Raw genomic sequence first — 18,432 nt, forward strand, 5'->3', positions numbered from 1 at the left:
TTACACTAAATCCAAACGGCTACGCCCTTCCCTCTTGTTTGGAATAGTCTGCAGTAATTGTAACTACGCTGTGGTGGATTTATTTTACAGCAGAAGTTGAAGAGGGAACGCGATTTAATCTGAGCGGCCATTACGCACGATGCCTGTTTAATTATACGAGGAAAATGAAGGCTGTGGCTCTTTGTTCACTCTACTTAAAACATAAAAAATACACTACAATTTACCAGAATACATGGGGTTTATAATCACGTTTTTTAAATATATTTTACACATTTTGTTCATTTGAAGTCTGTTTTTTTAAAGGTATTTTTGTTTGTTTATTGCTGTAGCACAGATTATTATCAGTACAGAGAGAATTATACCTTTTGGGGAAATACCTGAAATAACAGTATCCAAAAACATCCTAAGACCTTGTGTTGCCAAAGCAGTGCGTGCGTAAACGCCTCAAGAGCGCGCGCGTAACACACTGAATAAAACTAAAAACTATAAACGCACACAAGAATTTGAAAATAAATTTGAAATAAAATAAAATAAAATAAAATAAAATAAAACAAAATTGTGAAAAGTGAAATTAAGTTTTAAAAATAAATACAAAAAGTGCAACTGACCATTCCAAAGGTAACATTTCCTAAATAGCTCAGACTTAACGCCTTTTAGTCCGGTGCGCTTTTGTCTCATGGTCTAATTCGCTGTATACGGCCATTTCCTGCGTTTTGTGGCGTACAAAAGTGATTGGGGCTGTCTGGTCTCATCCGCAGACAATGACTTTAACACTCTGAAGGACAGTTTTGGCTCCGAGGCAGTAAAGGGCGCACAATAAAACCATATAGTCACGATGAGTGTCTGGGCGAAATGACTTTATGACACCCCTCTCTGCGTGTCTCTGTGTCGTGAGTGCGGGAAAGTCACGTTTATTCTACAAATGCATGCTGTTGCTTTATGACCCTGCAGTAGGATGAGCTCTGAACACTTTATATGACCGCCATAAACGAGGGAACCTACAAGACTCCGCACTGACTTTGACGAAGCGCTCACAAACACATGTCTTTTTTGGAGTAACCCTGGTCCACACCTGACGCAGGCCCGTCCAGGTAGTCACGTCGGGTAGGCTACTGCAGACGACTTTGAGACACGTCTGCTTCAAGGCGAACATTCCTGCGTCTACACGTCCCTGATTGGGGGGCAGTGCATGCGTGCGGAACACAGCACACTAGAGAATACTACTGTCCTCACAGTAAATGGACCAAAATCCACTGTTCTGCTTTAATTCATATACGAGTTTGAACATTTGATGAATGCTGAGGTCACTTATAGCCTAATGGCGCCGTGTGCGTAAAGACACTGTTATTGATTAGTTTTTTTATATGGCGCTACAGCTTTCCATCATTGCTATGCTCTGTTTGATCTTTTGCTTTTAACCTTTTTTTTTTTTTTTCCAAATTTCATGTTACATACATGCTGAAATTTGTTGTTAAAGCGTTTACTCAGCGTGCGCATGTGTCATTTTCCTTATTTCAGAGGTAAATAGTGAATTAAAGCAGGCCTACATAGCTCACATTAGGAAATTTTATCTATCTTATAAATTCAACCACCATAAAAACAAGTCAAGGTTTTGTTCACCAACGTCAGCCATGTTTTATTTGATACAAAAATGTACACGAGCAGCATATTGTGTTGAAAATGAACAGATGAAGGCCTGGGGTGCGCCCCTTGTTCCCTGCACACACACATACAGGCCTGTAGGCTAACATAGCCTGGGAGCTTCTTTTTCCCCAAAGAGAATGCGTGGCTTGTGACTGCCTCGATAGAATGAACAAAAATGGCCACTGTTTGTACAATCATTAACGTGTTCACACTATCTATACAACTGGAATACTATAAAACAAAAGTACTTGTGCAATCGTCTGTGTGGAAACGGCTGGAGCTAAATGGGAGGTAAAAGGTGGAGGAGACATGACCATCAGACTGCTGTCACACTGTAGCTTAGCCATGACTGGTTTGTGTTGTGTTCGTATCATGAGACCCACGGTAACAACAGATAAACTGTACACATTTAAGCAACACGGACTACAACAGTAACAACAATAAAACAAAGACGCTCATTTGGCCACATGCACTTTTATAAAAACAAATAAACCAAGTCTATTCCGCTTTGAAGAACGATATGTCAATACGTTTTGTAATCATATTTTAGGGGAGACTGGGGAGAGTTGTAACGCGTAAAGACACTCCAGGCAGCGGCGTCGTAAAACACAAGTGATATACGGTAATAAGCCTCTTGTCTTCTTATCATGTGAATTCTGCACAAGCCTCACCGCCTTTGTTGTAGGAAAGTCTTACTGACAACACTACAAGGCACTACTGTAAATGTTTAGGCTTCCATAATCTAATGTTACACCTACAGAGTGTGGAAAAGGTCGCAATGGGCGCACAACGCGTGGTCAAACCAGAGTGGGGGGATAGGAAGTAGGTTGTTTCCTTCAGAGATAACTTTATGACTTGAACGGTCACTTATAGGCTCACTGTGGCTATATACAAAACTCTATGGCACTGAGTTACATTCAAGGTACAGCTGCAGGAATTGGGAAAAACGTCTAATTGCGATTTTTTGCGACGAGCGTTTTAATAGAAAGATTTTGTTCAAAGTTCACATTTTGAAGACGCAGAGGAGCATAATAAGACTGAAATCTGAATTGATGAACTAAAACAAGAATCATGTGTGTTTCAGAGTGGGTTTGTAGAGGTTTAAACTACAGGGTGAGGTCAAAGTTTGCAGAAGAAAAGATAGTGGTTAAAAAAAATGTCAGTCTTTGCGATTTTCTTATTGTGACCATTCGAATTGCGGTTTCTGTTGCGATTAATCTTGCATCACTAATTCTACGGTTGTTAAAGAAAATAAAAAAATATAGAAACTGACACTAAAGCTAGCATCAAAACTAGTATTGTTACTGAAAAAGTGCATATATATGAGAACATTTGACTTCTTCTGACAGAAATTATTTTAACTAGCAGAACAAATAGGTTTTTTCATTATCATTGTGGTGTGAAAATCACTACGAAGCATGAATACGTTCCCTTAACAACAAAACTGAGCCTAAAACTTGAGCACTACTGCGTTCACACTCGACCACTGACTTTTGTATTTCCTCCTCCTATATAACTTTTCCAACGAGCACAGTCGATGTCTCTCTCTTGCTGTGGGGCTGTACTCCTGTCGTGCACTTTAACAGGGACAGTACTTTTAGCATTTGGCTAATCATAAAACATGATTCATACTTTGGCAGAAAACACAGACAGTTTATGAGAAGTCAAGTATGTGTCAGGTTATTTCACTTTAGAAATACAGCCATCTCCAAAACAGATGTGATCAGATCAAGACGAGCACTTTGATTCTCCTCGGATGACTTATGTGGCTGTGTGTTTCCTCTCAATTTATCACATCTTTTTCAAGCTACTAATGATTTTTTTTCCCTACGCAAACATGCCTGTGTAATCCCTCTGTCATCCAGGTATGATCTAAGAAAGAATTGAAATTTACGTTTGCGATACCTATGTGCAAATGCTATTTATTGTGTCATTGGTTTTAGACTTTTTGGCATTTCCAGTGACTGAATATTTAGTTTTTCTTCACTCTGAAATGCGCGGATAGCTTCGGATCAGAAAATATAATCTAGAGAACATCATAAAGAATTCTGCAAAATTCTCGTGCACACAGCTGAGTGAAAAGACACGCGAGCTTAACCAAACTCATCCCAAAACAAAATGAAAACCAAACTCCACACTGGACCTCCCTAACTCCTCTGCACTTTGTCTCACGGTGTAACTCACTATAGGTCAGGTCCTCTCACCTAAACTATGCACTTGTATTAAAAACAGATGTGATTGTTTGATAAAAAAGTATTCTATTTAGCTAACTACTTCTTCTCCTCAGACCCTTTTGAAGCCACTATTTACTATGATTTTTTTGACCTACGCAAAACCTACTTATTGTCTCTTTACTTTTAGCCGCCATTTTGGGTACTTTTTGCCATTTGTGTGATAGACTGTTTTGAATTGTTAACCGCTATGGCAACGGCGCAGATTTTTCACATGCTCTAAAACCCATGGCCAGCTTCAGCTCCTAAATGTAGAGAATATTATAGCCTAAAGAATTTGACAAAACTCTTCCACACAACGACAAACTGAATAGTCACACTCGCGTAACTAAACTAGGTTTGTTTGCTAGAAAAGTAATTCTATTCAGCTAACTGTTTTAAATGTTTTTACAGCGATGTCAAGTTTAATCTTCTGATGACCACAAGCTAAAGCACGATTAAAACAAGCGTTACAGCACACCCCGGTCTCCCCCGCAGTTTGATCATCAACTTCTCCGCCACAGCAGCACCTTGACTACTGCAGGTGATACTAATGATGGTGCACATTTCTAGGGCACTTCAGTTTTTTAATGTCACCATCTTCCCATCTCCCCTAGCGACGGACGCCATTATTCGTTGATACTCCTCCTCTCACGGATCATCAGCTTCTTCATCTTCATGCGTCTGTTCTGGAACCAGATTTTCACCTGTCGCTCGGTGAGATTTAGGAGTCCTGCCACCTCCAGGCGCCTGTCCCGTGTCAGGTACATGTTGTAGAGGAACTCTTTCTCCAGCTCTAAGGTTTGGTGCTTGGTATAAGGACACCTCTTCTTGCGGGTGGACTTGGCGTGGATCCAGCTGGCTGAGGGGTTTTCTGCTGAAGAGGAGATAGACAGATTTGAGTGTAACCACACACCAGTACATAGTTTCCCCGCCTCCAGTATGTGCATGTTTGCATGCGGCACCACTTCAAACAGGGACGTTAAAAGACCAGAATGGCCCCAGGAACCGGCTTTATGAGCCTGCAACTTTGGGCTCATTAGGAAACAAAACCATACTCTAAAACACTGCTCGATAAATTAGGATAGCGCTCAGTTCTGCAGACAAGAGTTACGGCTTCTGCTTGTTGATGTCCTTCCTCCATTTTCATAATTACCATAATAAGACATCATGTACAATTATGCTGGAGGATCCTGCTTGTGTACATCTTTAAAGAGGAGCATTTTTGGAAGGACAGCTCCAGTCATAAATTATAAAGTAACTCATGAGACATATTTGAAAAATAGCCAAAGTGAATCTCATTTGCAGAATTGTATGCTGACTGATATGACATGCTTTACAGGCCACTTAAACAGTGACCAAGCCACAGAGTGCAGGGGAATTATAGACACAAGCAACAAGTACCACCGGAGGCCTGAGTCATCAATTCAGACTTTTCACATGTTTCCTTATGCTTACATTTATAATCTAAATAATTAAACAATACAGTACAGGTATTCCTCTTCAAAAAGTACATTTTAAGGTGCCTTAAATTTTACTTTAAAGGACTAAAGACACAGCACCAAAATAACACTGTGCTTCAGATTTACACAGACAATTGTTGGCCTGTATAAAAACAGACATTTCATTAGGTTCATTAGGGACTGCAGAAAACACATTTGTATTATGGAGGAACACATTTGATCACGTGTGTCAAATGTAATTAATATAATGTAAACTCAGTGCGCTACAGCGCGGCCAGAACTGTGCTTTGCACTTAAACACATTTTTAAGAAAAATAAATCTGAATATGTTTTGTCCATAAGTCTCATGCAAGAAAAGTAGCACTGGACCCAACCTGCGCACTTCCTATCGTGACAAACTGCTAAATAACTATTTAATTATTTGAATGGACAATAAACTTTTATATTTTGTCGTTTACTCGACATTTATAGGGCAATAAAAGTCACACACACTTCCTTCTTTGCACAGGCCGCACTCCTCACTCTGGCTCTCGCACGTACCTGCATTAGCACTTGTAAAGTCTAATAAACATCCCTGAGCGCAGTAAACTTCTAGCTGCTCCTTACCGGGCTCAGACTGCTGCGGCTGCGGCGGGGCTTTCCTCTCCTCGCTCTCCTTCTTGGGCTCCGGTTTTCTACCCAGCTCCTCGGCGGTCCCGAGCCGTTCGAGGACCACCTCGTTCGGACTGGCGAAGCTGGAGTCCTCGGGGCTCGGGTTGGACGGTGGAGAGCTCTCGGGTTTTACCGCCTCATAGGTCGTCACGGTGGGACTGGAGAGCTCGTTTTGCGGGGGGAGACACGCGGGGAACGCCTGCGTTAACGCAGACTCCTGCGCAGGAGTAGCCCCCTCCCAACAGCGGACAAACCTGCTCTCGGACGCCGCAGCAGGGGCGAGGTGCTCGGGGTGCGACTGTGGGCCATAATACGCGTGCTGCGGGTGATGGTGGCTCAGGAGGGGATGTGGATGGAAAAGCCCCGGGATAGTGGACTGCAGCTGCGGTGAAGATGACGATGAAGAGGACGTATTCGCCCACGGAGAAAAGCCGTTAAGACCCGTTTGTTTGTTTGAGAAATGAGAGAAATCCGGAATGTGAGAGCCCGGGCTTTCCTCCTCTTCAACGCCGCGGACTGGCTTGGAGCAGCTGGCCGTCGCGCCCTGCACACCTCCCTGGATGAAGTGTGCTCCGTACGGCTCGTCGCTCTGGAGCCCCATCATAGAATAATAATTCGTTAGCGACATGTTTATTTTATTATTTCAATAAAAAGCCACTTAAGTGCGACTGTAAAACCTTAGATGGGCTGCTATAGTGGCGTACATCCTCCCCTAAAATGGTAGTAATTTTTTTCCTGCCCTTACCCTCTCCTCGGCCGCCTATTGGCTGTGAGGGGGATCACATGGTTGGACTGTATTTACCCAGTGTGGGGAATAAATCAAATGGTTCTTTTGTGCGCAGAAATGTGACAGTAGGCCTACTGTCTGCTGCCAGATGAGTCTGGATGTAGGCGAAATATTTTAATACTCTGCTCGTCAAGCAGGGTTTTACAAGCCGAATAAAAAGTAGCACCAAGATGTTTACGAGCGTGGGTTAAGTGCGTGCGTGTGCGCCTGTCTGCTTGTGTGTATGGGGACATTCCTCGACCATGCATAACCTATAACCCAGCACTACTTTATTTTATTACACACAACACGTCTTTACTTTGGCTGGATGGGTCATAGTCACTGTCAGATGGGCATGTTTACACTGGGTACAGGCCGAGCAGGACTATTACTACACAAAACCTATAACCTTGAGATGACCGCCATTAAAATAATTAGTATAAAAACATGCAAATCACCGGCCTACCTCTATAAAAGCCTTCAGCGCAATTACGCACACATTACGCACGGCCTTCACGCGCCTAAAAGACGAGTGCTAAGTAAATATTTATTTTAACACAAATATGCGTTTCTCTATTCACTAAATATAATACAATATTTTTAAACAATAAAGCCACAGTGTGTAACTTTCTGGAGGTGGCGGATCATCTGTAATATTTAAAATCAGATCATTCTCCATGGATATAGATACGTTTAATGCCATACTATGGAATATTATAACCAAAGAAACAACATTTACATGCAAACAAGCAAACTCACGCACAATGAGGACGTTTTTCTACGTTTTTAGTGCAGTAAACACAAGCAAAATGAAACACAACAAAACAAAAAATAAAAACTGAATTTTAGCTATTTATACTATATTATTATTATTATTATTATTAGATCAGTTATTATTATTATTATTTGTTTAGTTTTTTTTAAAGTGCCATACTGTGGCATTAAGTACAACACACAGCGTTTCCAAAGTGTTGATTATTTTCGTTGGTGAAATCATAGTTTCGGATCCAGTTTTAAGACGCCTCCATCTGCAAGTCAAACATAACCAATAAAAGTGATGTCACCTCCAGAGCAGGAGTCTGGTGGTGTATAGGTGTAGTCTGGTGTAGGTGTAGTCTGGTGTAGGTGTAGTCTGGTGGTGTCTGGTGGTGTCTGTGGGCGCAGCACTGTCGCCGTGTCCGTCGCATTAAACACATCCAAATATATTTAATTAGGATAAATGTGTGTGTTGATGGCACATAACTCGATAAAGGATAAAGAATAAAGTCTGTTATAAATATGTATTGTCAATAATCCTGGTTTAGTTGATAATCGCTCCAGTCCCTTTGAGAAAAAAACAAAACCATTTAATTTAATTTAATTTTACTATGAAACATTGTCTGACCACGGCCTTTCACATTCCTGTGTTCAGCTCATTTCCACTCACAGCTTTATGCGCCTCTGCGTTTGGCGTAAATGGAAAATCTTACGCTTCAATATAAATTAATTTATTTTATTAGGCTACTCGTTTTAAACATTAGGCTCCAGGAGTAAAAGTTTCAGAGGCTAATTCAGACAGTGAGCACGTGAATCACTGTCCAACAGGAGGACTGGTGCTTTTCCTCTGACACTATAATCATCTAATGCTCCAGAGCCGCGCGGGCTGAGGCTGCTGTGAGTTTGAAGGATCTCTCTACAAACACTTGCACGTAGACCTTGGTTGTTGCCTCTTGTGCATATTTAGCGCCTCCTGCTGGTCTGGGAAGTTTAGATTTAATCATCAAATGCCTTCGAGGAAAAATGTAATATTCAGAATTCCAGCTGCGGTGGAGGTGGTGCACATTTAACTATTATAAAATTAAAAAAAATACACAGATTTCTAGGGAAATCAAGGAATCTATAGGATTTTTTTTTCTAAATTGCATGAACAAACTAAATTTGCTACAGCTATTCCACTGAGCGTGGACAGAAACCGCAGAATTTACTGAACTCAAGCAGCACAGACTGGTAGGGCATCTGAGGCAACTCAGGAGGTTTATATGTGACTAAAAGTGTAGTAAAAACACAGAGTGAATAACACAGTAGTCACGTCTTCATAAAGTTTGACTTTGGCATTAACCTTCAGCTGAAGTTTTCTATTGACTCGAACTTTACAGGATCCATAATGTCCTTAAATAAGAAACACCTGTTCTCATTACGCACAGAGGACGTGTGTCTCCTGGAGCTGTGCAGAGCGTGATTAAACCCGCACAGGACTGTAGGTGTCCTTCAGGTCTGATCTCAGAGGTTCGACATGTTCTTAGAATCTAATGCTGCAGAATTTCTCTAATCCGCCTCCTGTACTGTGTTACTGTCACGTGTCCCTCCAGACGTGACTAATCCTGTGCTAAATGCAGCTGCCATAGGTTCAATTACAAACCTCTGCAGGACTGTGCTCCTCACACACTCCCAAACACACAGCAGGACCACAGCACACAGCAGCATGTGCCACAAACACATTTAGAAATGTGCTTTTTTACCTGCTATATTCTACTTTACTGGAACTCTCTGTTCTTTAAACTTGGCAAAAAATACATAAAATAACCATTTCGTTTAATAATGATAATCTAAAGCAAAACAAAAAAACAAAAAAACAAAAACAAAACCCCCCAAACAAAACAAAAAAATTATAAAAATAAAAAATAGAAAAAAAACATACAAAATTAATATTTTTAAATAATTGCTATAATTGTGATTGACTAGTGGACCATTGGACTGTTCTTTCAAAATGTGTAAGAGTAAAATTATGAATATATTCAAATAAAAATAAATGACTTTAATTGTAATGTTTATGTGTAATGTTCCATTGCTACAATAATGTGTACACATTTATAAGCAACATGGAGCTAATCATCTAGTAGAATAAGTCATACAGTCATGTGCCAAAGACTAAAATCCTGAATCCTAAAAGTCTAATTGGATAATCTTTTTGAAAACCAAAACAACAAATATAATATATTTTCAAACAAATACAAATAATAAATCATCATTACTATTGTTATGAGTAAAAGCTATATTTGATTTGAACATGTTCTCCATGTATCTGGGACACGGTTAGGTCATATTTATGAAATTTAAAATCTAAATCTTACAGTTTCTTTAAAATCTTGTATTATTTAAGTGGAATGTGTTCAGTTTGCGTGCGTCTCGGCTGAGCCTATAGACAGAGCAGGGCTTTTGGAAGAGGCTGTGTTTGAGTGTGCGTTTGAGCTTTATTGTAGGCCATTAGGTTGGGTGATTTTCGGTGGTCACAGAAAGACAATCTGTGCTTTCATGTGTCCTGGTCTCTCTTTCCTCTCTTTACGTGGTCCACAGATGCAGGAGACAAAGAGCAGAGCAGCAGACTGTCTCTATAGCCCCCATAAAGACATAAAGCAGAGGAAATGCCACTTGTGACGCTGTCGTGGGGCTTTGCGGTTCAAGGTTCATTTACAGCCTTGGACTCCTTCTGCAGACTGGCTTGATGTTGTTCAAAGTCTGGGTCGAAACGCCACAATCAACCAAAAAACTCATTACATTTGTGAATTTTTTTTAAATGAACAAGAGGGATTGATGCTGCAGATATTATAAAACGATGAAATGTCGAGATAATAACAAACCTCTCAGTCTTTAATGCTTCTTAATGAACTAACGGACCATTTTGACTTTGGTTAGCTGTAAAAATCAGTTGTGAATTCTATATTGTTTATTTAATGTTTATGCTATTTTGTATGCTGTCTTTTGTTTTATTCTTTCTTTCTCTTTATTTACTCAGTGAGACCTAATGAGAGCACTTGGACTCTCAAAAAAATAAAATACAAAATACAAAAAAAAAAAAAAGTAAGTCCATTTTAAACATTAAAAAGGTGTTGTAAGATTTTCAAATTTGAATAAAAATATATATATAACTGACACATGTAGAAAACACAGGATTCACAAATGTTTTTTTCTTGTGTGTATTATTGCAATTACATAAAAACAGCATCACAAAACAGTCTCACTGCAAATATCAAAAACGATTGTCTGTGCTTGTGTTTAAGTGCTTCAATAGACGATTATGTAAACATTAGAAACACAAACTTATCTTAAAACAATAGCAATGTTTTTTCATACATAAAAATAGGACAATCACATGATGCAAACACAACCATAAAAGAGACATATTTAGGTTCACTGGGTTTGTCCATGTTACTTTTCTTTGTAGAACTGAAACTCCCCTAAAAACCAGATCACAACAGAAGTATATAAGTATATAAGTACAGACGGTATAGTCCACTTTACAGCTGAATTCTTCAAATGTTTGTTCAAATCTACAGTCAAATGGGATTATTTATGTCACGGCGAAACTAAGTGCTTGATTGTACCTCACATATTATGTTTTTGTTATTCGTGCTTTGACAAAGGAACTGTGCCATAATCGGATTTAGAGCCTTATTTTCCGCATAACCCAGTATGTAATTCAAACGCGGCAGCAGCGATCGTGTGAGCTCATGTTTTTACATTTACATTTACACTGATAGAGGAATAAAGGGTTTAAGAGTTACTACACTGTGCACTGAATTACACATTTAAAACAATAAGAAACAAGTGAGGATATGATACTTTAAAGCCCAAGCTTATGGCCGTAGACTTTTGATATGAACAGACCCTGCTTATAAATAGGGCACATGTACAGTACATGTGGGGCTAAGTCCACAGCTCTGGTTTTTCTTCATCAAAACAGGTGGTATCCCGTGTAATACTGCAGCCTCTCCCTCTTCAGTTTCTTCTCTTTCATCCTTCGATTCTGAAACCAGATCTTCACCTGTCTGCAAAACAACACAGAGATGAGATTAACACAAACACGTCTATCGGTGTAGGTACGAAGAATGAGAACACTGTTTATATGATATTTATGTGGAAAAGTGAAACAAGACAGACTGAGTTAAAGTTTGAATGGCCTCTGGGGGTGCTTTGTGAGGCTGATAACAGCCTGGACCTGTTTGACCTTGGTGTAACCTAAAATGTGTTATCAGGGCATCAGTCCAGGTGTGACAGTCTATACTCATCATGCAGCCTTTGAGTTCTCTTTACAGCTCAGAGGAGTGTCCTTTAGAGAGGGGTGTTCTTGAGAGAGGAGAGTGAGGTCAAGAGTGATTCAGTTTCTTTTGGAGATAACAGACCGGTCTGTGAGGCCAAGACGCTGGGATAGCTGCACGCGGCGCTCTTTGTTGATGTAGACGTTGCAGAGAAACTCCCGCTCCAGCTCTCGGATCTGCTGTTTGGAGTATGGACAGCGCTTTTTCCTCACACAAGGCTTTACTGTGAAAAACACGACAAAGTAGATCCATTAGAACATTTTTAATATCAAATGCTCTACTCGAAGTAATCTGGTAATGTGCCCTGGGATTACTTTTTAACTGCATGGAAAGATCTCAAGTTCAAAATGGCCAATGTTGGAAAGTAACTAAATACGTGTCCCAAAAATACATACTCAGAATACTAATCCAGAGTAACTGTATCCGGTTATATTTGATTTTTATTTGGTGGTATTCAGAATACAGTTTCTTAAATCTAAGAATACATGACGGTACTTCATCACGTAATTAGGCTTACAAATCCACGGTAACAGTAAGAAAATGAGAAATAACGGCTCTTGTGGTGTGTGTGTGTGTGTGTGCGCGTTCTTTTAATTCTTTCATTTGTGATGAATAAAAACACATTGCAACAGATATTAGACTGTTTGAATCCTATGTGACCTGTGTTTACACTAGAATATGGTGCCTCTCAATGTGAAACTATTCTTTCACAATTATTCAGGATACAGTTATTGGACCTTGTCACAGAATATTTTACAAAAAACATTTTACTGCAGGTATTCAGTATTGTGTACTACATTTTCTAAGTATTCTCCCCAACACTGAATAAAGCCATGCACAGAGGTAGATTTACACGCTTAATTGTACAACTAAAATATATATTATTTTAATAAATGTAGTGTTAATTCCTATGGGCTGTGCATTAATTATAAAGGTCAGTCACATTCACCGGCTCACACCTGCCTGTAAGTAAAATGTACACTTTTTTATTATTTTATGTTTTTGTTATACAGCAGTGTGAGGCAAGAATAATAACTATTAGGCCTTCTTTGAAGCTGATTTCACATTTGACATGTAATAAATATGTTTGCTCCTCAGTTCTTGCTCAGTCTGAATGTAAACACTGACACGGGCCTGTGTAACGCGCAGACTTTTACTTTAGCCTCGTTTTCTCTCAGAATACTGTAGGTTACACTCACATTTATCAGAGTGCGCTTAAAGCTTAAATGTGTGCACAGAATACACTCACAGGGGCCCTCGGAGAGCTCCTCTTCCTCCTCGCCCTCTCTGACTCCGTCTGCAGCCTCTTTCTCCTCGGCGCTCTCGCTGCTCTGACAGCTCGTCCAGTCGCTGCTGGTCTGGGCAGGCGCCTTCTCTGTTTGTTTTGTTTGTGTTCTGACATCCCCCTCCTCGGAATAATCAAAGAACTGATCAAATGCAGACGGTAAAATCTTGTTCTTGCTCGCAGCCCTGAGGTAGAGCGGTGCGTCCGGCCCTGGCGCTCGGTAGCTCCCGGGGAAGCCGTGTGTGTCTCCGGTAAATACCTGCGCGTGGAAGGCCGGGGCCGCGTACAGCTGCTCCCGGTGATACGCCGCTTCTGCTGAAGAGTTAAAGCAGGGCTGAGGCACCGGGGGGCCGCTGTGGTGTGGCTGATACACGCTCCATTTGCCTGGAGAGCCGTGTGGCCAGTAACTCTTGTACTCTGACAATCTTCTGGCGGAAATGTTGCCATGGTCCAGCAAAGTCGATGCCTGCGCTAATGTGCCAAAGTCAGACTTAGAAGAAAAGTTGTAACAACTTGGCAAATACATTAGTCAAAATTATTCAAAAAAAGGTACAGAGTCAATATCCAACATGCGGGAAATAACCTAAATATGAAAAAGTGAACTTCCTGCGCTGTCCGAGCTGATGGAGCAGGCCTACACCAACGCAAACAGTGCAACTTGAGAAAAGTGGAAAAAAGTGGAGTGTCTCCAAAGTGTGTGAGTACAGTGTATAGAGCTGCAGGCTGGGCTGCATGTTTTTCAAAAAGCACGCCAGGCCTGCCCCATGACACACACACATGTACCACACACCCATACGTCAAACTTCAGACATTTTGGTAGATTTACGCATCTGCGGAATAACATATAAAGACGTCGTTTATTGGGACGTCCTAACGAGATAAAGGCGTGTCGCTGCATACGGCATAAAAAAGTTTTTTTCCCCATTTTTAAGAGGAAAAGACTACAGCCTGTGCTTTTCTTTAGAGCGACGTGCGTATCACATGACTGTGCTGTAAAATGTATTACACTTTTAGAGAAATGCACATGTCCCACATACAGGCTAAAGCGTATAATGGGCTCATCTTTTATGTTAGGCCCACGGTCAAAGCCACTGTAGTCAGTCAAAGAGAGATGTGCTCATAAAGTTGTTTGCATTCCCCGAATAGTCATGCTTATTTACTCTAGTCACTGCGCTGTCATTTTGGGAAATTATTATCAGGTCATTAGAGAAACTTGTGGGCCTAAGTGAGCATGCAGCATAGGCCTACAGGCCACTTTATTTAGACTGAGTCGTGTAAAATAGCATACATAAAAGGCGCGAGTAAAATGAAACCACCAATATTTTGCTTATGATAAAAATCTAAATAGAGCAGTTGGCTTTGAAAGAATTGATAGAATAGATTGTATGATTTGCTTCACATCTGCAGTGTTAGATTACACGCTCATTTCCCTCTAACAAGTCTTTTGAAAACATGCTTAGTGGAGTCATGGGTTTTCTTCGTCCTTTTGCGCGGCCCGGGGAAGTGCGCACAGCCGCGAGGGACGTCACGGACACTCATGTGTAAAGTTTCCTCTGAAATGTGTCTTATCTACATGGCGTATCGAGCAGTAAATCCTCTGTCTGCTTTCATCGCACTGCTCAACACACACGAGTGTTATTTTTACTGTGATACATGCAGCACGAAGAGGTGGTTTCGTAGTTACGCCATGTGTCCATGTGTATAACGATGTCCAACCTGACACAAACCTACAGATAAACACGTTGAACAACTTGCACCTCACGGAGCTGCAGTGGGGTGTACTGGTCCTGTATGGTCCTGTATGGTCCTGTATGGTCCTGTACTGGTCCTGTATGGTCCTGTATGGTCCTGTATGGTCCTGTATGGTCCTGTATGGTCCTGTATGGTCCTGTCCTGTATGGTCCTGTATGGTCCTGTATGGTTCTGTCCTGGTCCTGTATGGTCCTGTATGGTCCTGTATGGTCCTGTATGGTCCTGTATGGTCCTGTATAGTCCTGTATGGTCCTGTCCTGGTCCTGTATGGTCCTGTATGGTCCTGGATGGTGAGCAGCTCTCCATTTGGCTGCAGTGTGTGCGCAGGTGCCGTGTGTGGCGCATGTGCTGTGCATTAGGGCCACAGAGCCTCAGTCCTAATGATCCAGTCTGGACATGGCAAACAGACCGTAATTGGCCATGGCCCCAGCTGCTCGGTCACATATCTGCAGCACTAAAAGCAGTCGAGCTTTTACAAAAACACATCCCATGGCTTTGACTCACGCGCTCGTGTTAGGCCTACTCACAGAGGATCACGTCCTATAGCCTGTAGGCCTATCACGGAGGACGGACGAATAAAACACGAGAGAAATAAACTATCCAACAGCTTTATTTGTTGGCCTAAGTGCGTCTCCTCACAGGTCTCTGGATGTATGGAGCACTTTACTGTTGTGTGTTATTTTTCTCATTAAAATGGGTCATTTTTCTCTCATTGGTGTAGCGCTGGCGCAACACAATATTATTGTCTAACAAGTAAAGCCAAAGCAGACCATGATTAAAAAAGTTCAGGTCTATTGTTTACAGCCTTCTAAAAACTCTCCCCATTTCGTCCAGAGCTCCTTTAGAGACTCTGCTGCTCCCGCGGCGCAGCTCCTCTGAAAACTGCACTGGAACAATGTGATACAGATCTGACAAAACACACACATTCACCTCATTTTATTTAATAATACAGTCAGAATCCAGCCGCTCAATAAACACATGACCCTTATTTATCAACCACACATTTTAGTAGATGCGTTTTGGAAGAACTTTTTTTTTTTCTTTTTCAGTTGAATTGGCCTCATTTAATGTGTGTTTTTAATAATAACTGTTTCATAAAATATTGGTAGTATTTTTTCACTGCTTTGAAATGACATAGTTTATTTTAAAATGGTGCTGTAGTGTAGGACAACGAGCTTTCCCCACATTGTGTGAGCTGTGCAATATGTGTCATATTTAGGGCCGCCTCAGTCCAGCCCAAATAATGCCATGAACAGAAGGCCTACATGAAGGCCTACATAAACACACCCTGGTCTTATAGTCTCTTTCTCCAGCCTGAACCTGTTATTCATCTCAAAGTTGTGTATATTTCTTTTGCTTTCCAAAGGTCTGCTTTCGATTTATGAACAATAAGGGAACCATTTTATACTGCATCACTGTGACGTCTCATTCTGCCTCTTCCAGTCCAGTCTCTGCTCAGTCTGCATTTCGCCTCAAATAAAAGTGTTTCCAAGTTTATATTTTATGTTTTATTTTTTATCATACGTTCAGTTTTCTTATTCATATTGGAGATAGTGTGTTCTTTATTTTTGTGTTGTTGTTTTTTTTTACATTATCAACCAAATAAAGATTTAAACATGTGACTGAAGGGTTCTAGATAAAAATCATTTATTTAAGTGTATTACTGAGGTAAAAAGATAAATTGTTAATTCATTTTGTTTTAATAACGCCGCTTGTCTTTTAGTTTATGTTTTAGAGTCTCTTTCAAAACACGACTAAGATTATTTTTTACAGTTTCAGACATAATACTGATAAGAGGTAACTCCAGTGACAAAGTTCTGATTTTGTATTTGCCAAACGCATTATAAAACAGCGTTGTTGTGAGGTTTGCAATTTGAGTTTGAAGAAAAAAGTCCAGATGCAGTTGACAGTGGCTTTGTTTACGTGCACAGGGACAGGGCTGAGCAGAGAGCATCAGGGGGCAGGGCTCAGACTCACACAAAAGAGCGTGCATGGGAAACCTGAGGAGGTAAAAATGTGAAGTTTATACTCATTTACAAAGGTATTTTCTTGTTTGTTGTATAGACATTTATTACACTCCGATGTCAGTAAGTGTTTGGGCCATGATCACAAAGAAATTAGATGATTTTGCAGTTTCGTTTTAGAGCTTCATGTATGTAACCAGAGCCAGAGCAGTGTGAACATCCCCCACATGTACAAGCGTGTTTCTACCAATCAGACCTGGAGGAACACTATTTTGTTGTTTGCAGAGTATCTCTAATCATTTTTACATGTTTTTCTTTAAAGTCTGGGCTGGGTGCCTTCAATATTTTTTATGCATGAGTGCCTGAACAATCCCTCATATTCCGTACCAGCGTTCAAATGGTACTTTATTCAGTATTTTATTATATTATATACAAGTACAAGTAGTAAAGTACAAATTTTAAGTATCCGTACATTACTTAAGTACATTTTACAGTGGATACTTTTTAGTTTTACTTCACTACATTTGAGAGCAGTATCTGTACTTTCTACTCCACTACATTCTTCAACTGGACTGAAGCGTAAAAGTATTTTTCATTATTGTCTGAGACCTGCTGAAAAGGCCGAGGGGTTTAATTTTAACACGTTCCTAGCTTGGGCAACAAAAATATAAGAAGAAAAACAGCAAAAAAAATAAAAAATGATTCAGTTGATTTTACTTAACAAACTTCAACACAAATTTGTATCAAAATCACAACAACTGAAGCCAAAATATGCGTGAAATACTTTTACTTTTTAGTCTTTCAGTTCATTTTTTAACAGGTACTTTAATAGTTTTTCTCAAGTAGATTTTTTTCTTGTGATACTTTTACTTCTACTTAAGTATTTTTTTCTGTACGTTTACTTAAGGAACAAAATTGAACAATTCTTCCACCACTGATTAAACAAAGTGACAAAGCAGAAACATAACACTGAAACAGTATACTGCATTCTCCACATAAAAAGTTGTTAAAAAAAGAGATTACTGGGTACCTGTTTTTAGGCCTGATAAGCACGAGATATATCACTAAAGAGAAATATCACGATAAACTTTACCTCACTGACACCATAACAACAAAGCAGAAGAATCACTAAACACTTTTTAAATAGACAGTGTTGTTTAAAGGCCTGAGCTGCAACAAGAAAATAGCAGAATGGAGCTGTAAAAGTTGCTTATTCAACCTTATACAGATAAAATCTTAAAATATTATAGCTAAAATAAAACAAAAAAACTCCCCATTATTGCAAAGAAATTGTACTCACGCTAAATACTGAGCCCCAAAACATATTGTTCCAGGTTTCATTTACTGAACGATAAGTGACAGGCCTCCCCGTTTTCAGTAAGTATCTTTGTTCTGTATGAATAGTACCTCAGCATGTTTTCCAACACTGTAACTGGACACGTTATGGTTCATTTGGAACAGGATAAATAACACCCAGTGACCAAAAGTCTGAACAATGAGTTTTTTTATGCATTACACAATTATTACACAGAATAGCTGATTTGGGGTGGGTATAGTGTTGGTTTGTATGTGTCTATCTGTAGTATCTGTATGATTCAAGACCCTCCTGATCACCTACAAAG

The 18,432-nt window shown here is 40.1% G+C and overlaps 2 protein-coding genes across 3 annotated transcripts; both read right to left on the bottom strand.

The window, feature by feature from the left end:
• Nucleotides 1-1,663: 1,663 nt before the first annotated feature.
• On the bottom strand, nt 1,664-6,668 carry LOC117382712 (homeobox protein Hox-D9b-like). Of its 2 annotated transcripts, none has more exons than XM_055227433.1 (2): nt 5,924-6,668; nt 1,664-4,731 (listed from the first exon to the last, which is right to left on the bottom strand). In XM_055227433.1, exons 1-2 carry the CDS (start codon nt 6,594-6,596, stop codon nt 4,484-4,486), a joined length of 921 nt encoding a protein of 306 aa, XP_055083408.1. In that variant the 5' UTR covers nt 6,597-6,668; the 3' UTR covers nt 1,664-4,483. The 2 variants fall into 2 exon arrangements, with proteins under 2 accessions (XP_055083408.1, XP_033835833.1); XM_033979942.2 differs by having other exon boundaries at nt 4,074-4,728; nt 5,924-6,662.
• A 4,460-nt stretch (nt 6,669-11,128) lies between these two features.
• On the bottom strand, nt 11,129-13,620 carry LOC117382893 (homeobox protein Hox-A11a-like). Its single transcript, XM_033980133.2, has 3 exons — nt 13,059-13,620; nt 11,894-12,032; nt 11,129-11,539 (listed from the first exon to the last, which is right to left on the bottom strand). Exons 1-3 carry the CDS (start codon nt 13,618-13,620, stop codon nt 11,446-11,448), a joined length of 795 nt encoding a protein of 264 aa, XP_033836024.1. The 3' UTR covers nt 11,129-11,445.
• Between the last annotated feature and the right edge of the window lie 4,812 nt (nt 13,621-18,432).

Source organism: Periophthalmus magnuspinnatus, chromosome 15 (assembly GCF_009829125.3).
Source record: "Periophthalmus magnuspinnatus isolate fPerMag1 chromosome 15, fPerMag1.2.pri, whole genome shotgun sequence".
Classification (NCBI taxonomy): Eukaryota; Metazoa; Chordata; class Actinopteri; order Gobiiformes; family Gobiidae; genus Periophthalmus; species Periophthalmus magnuspinnatus.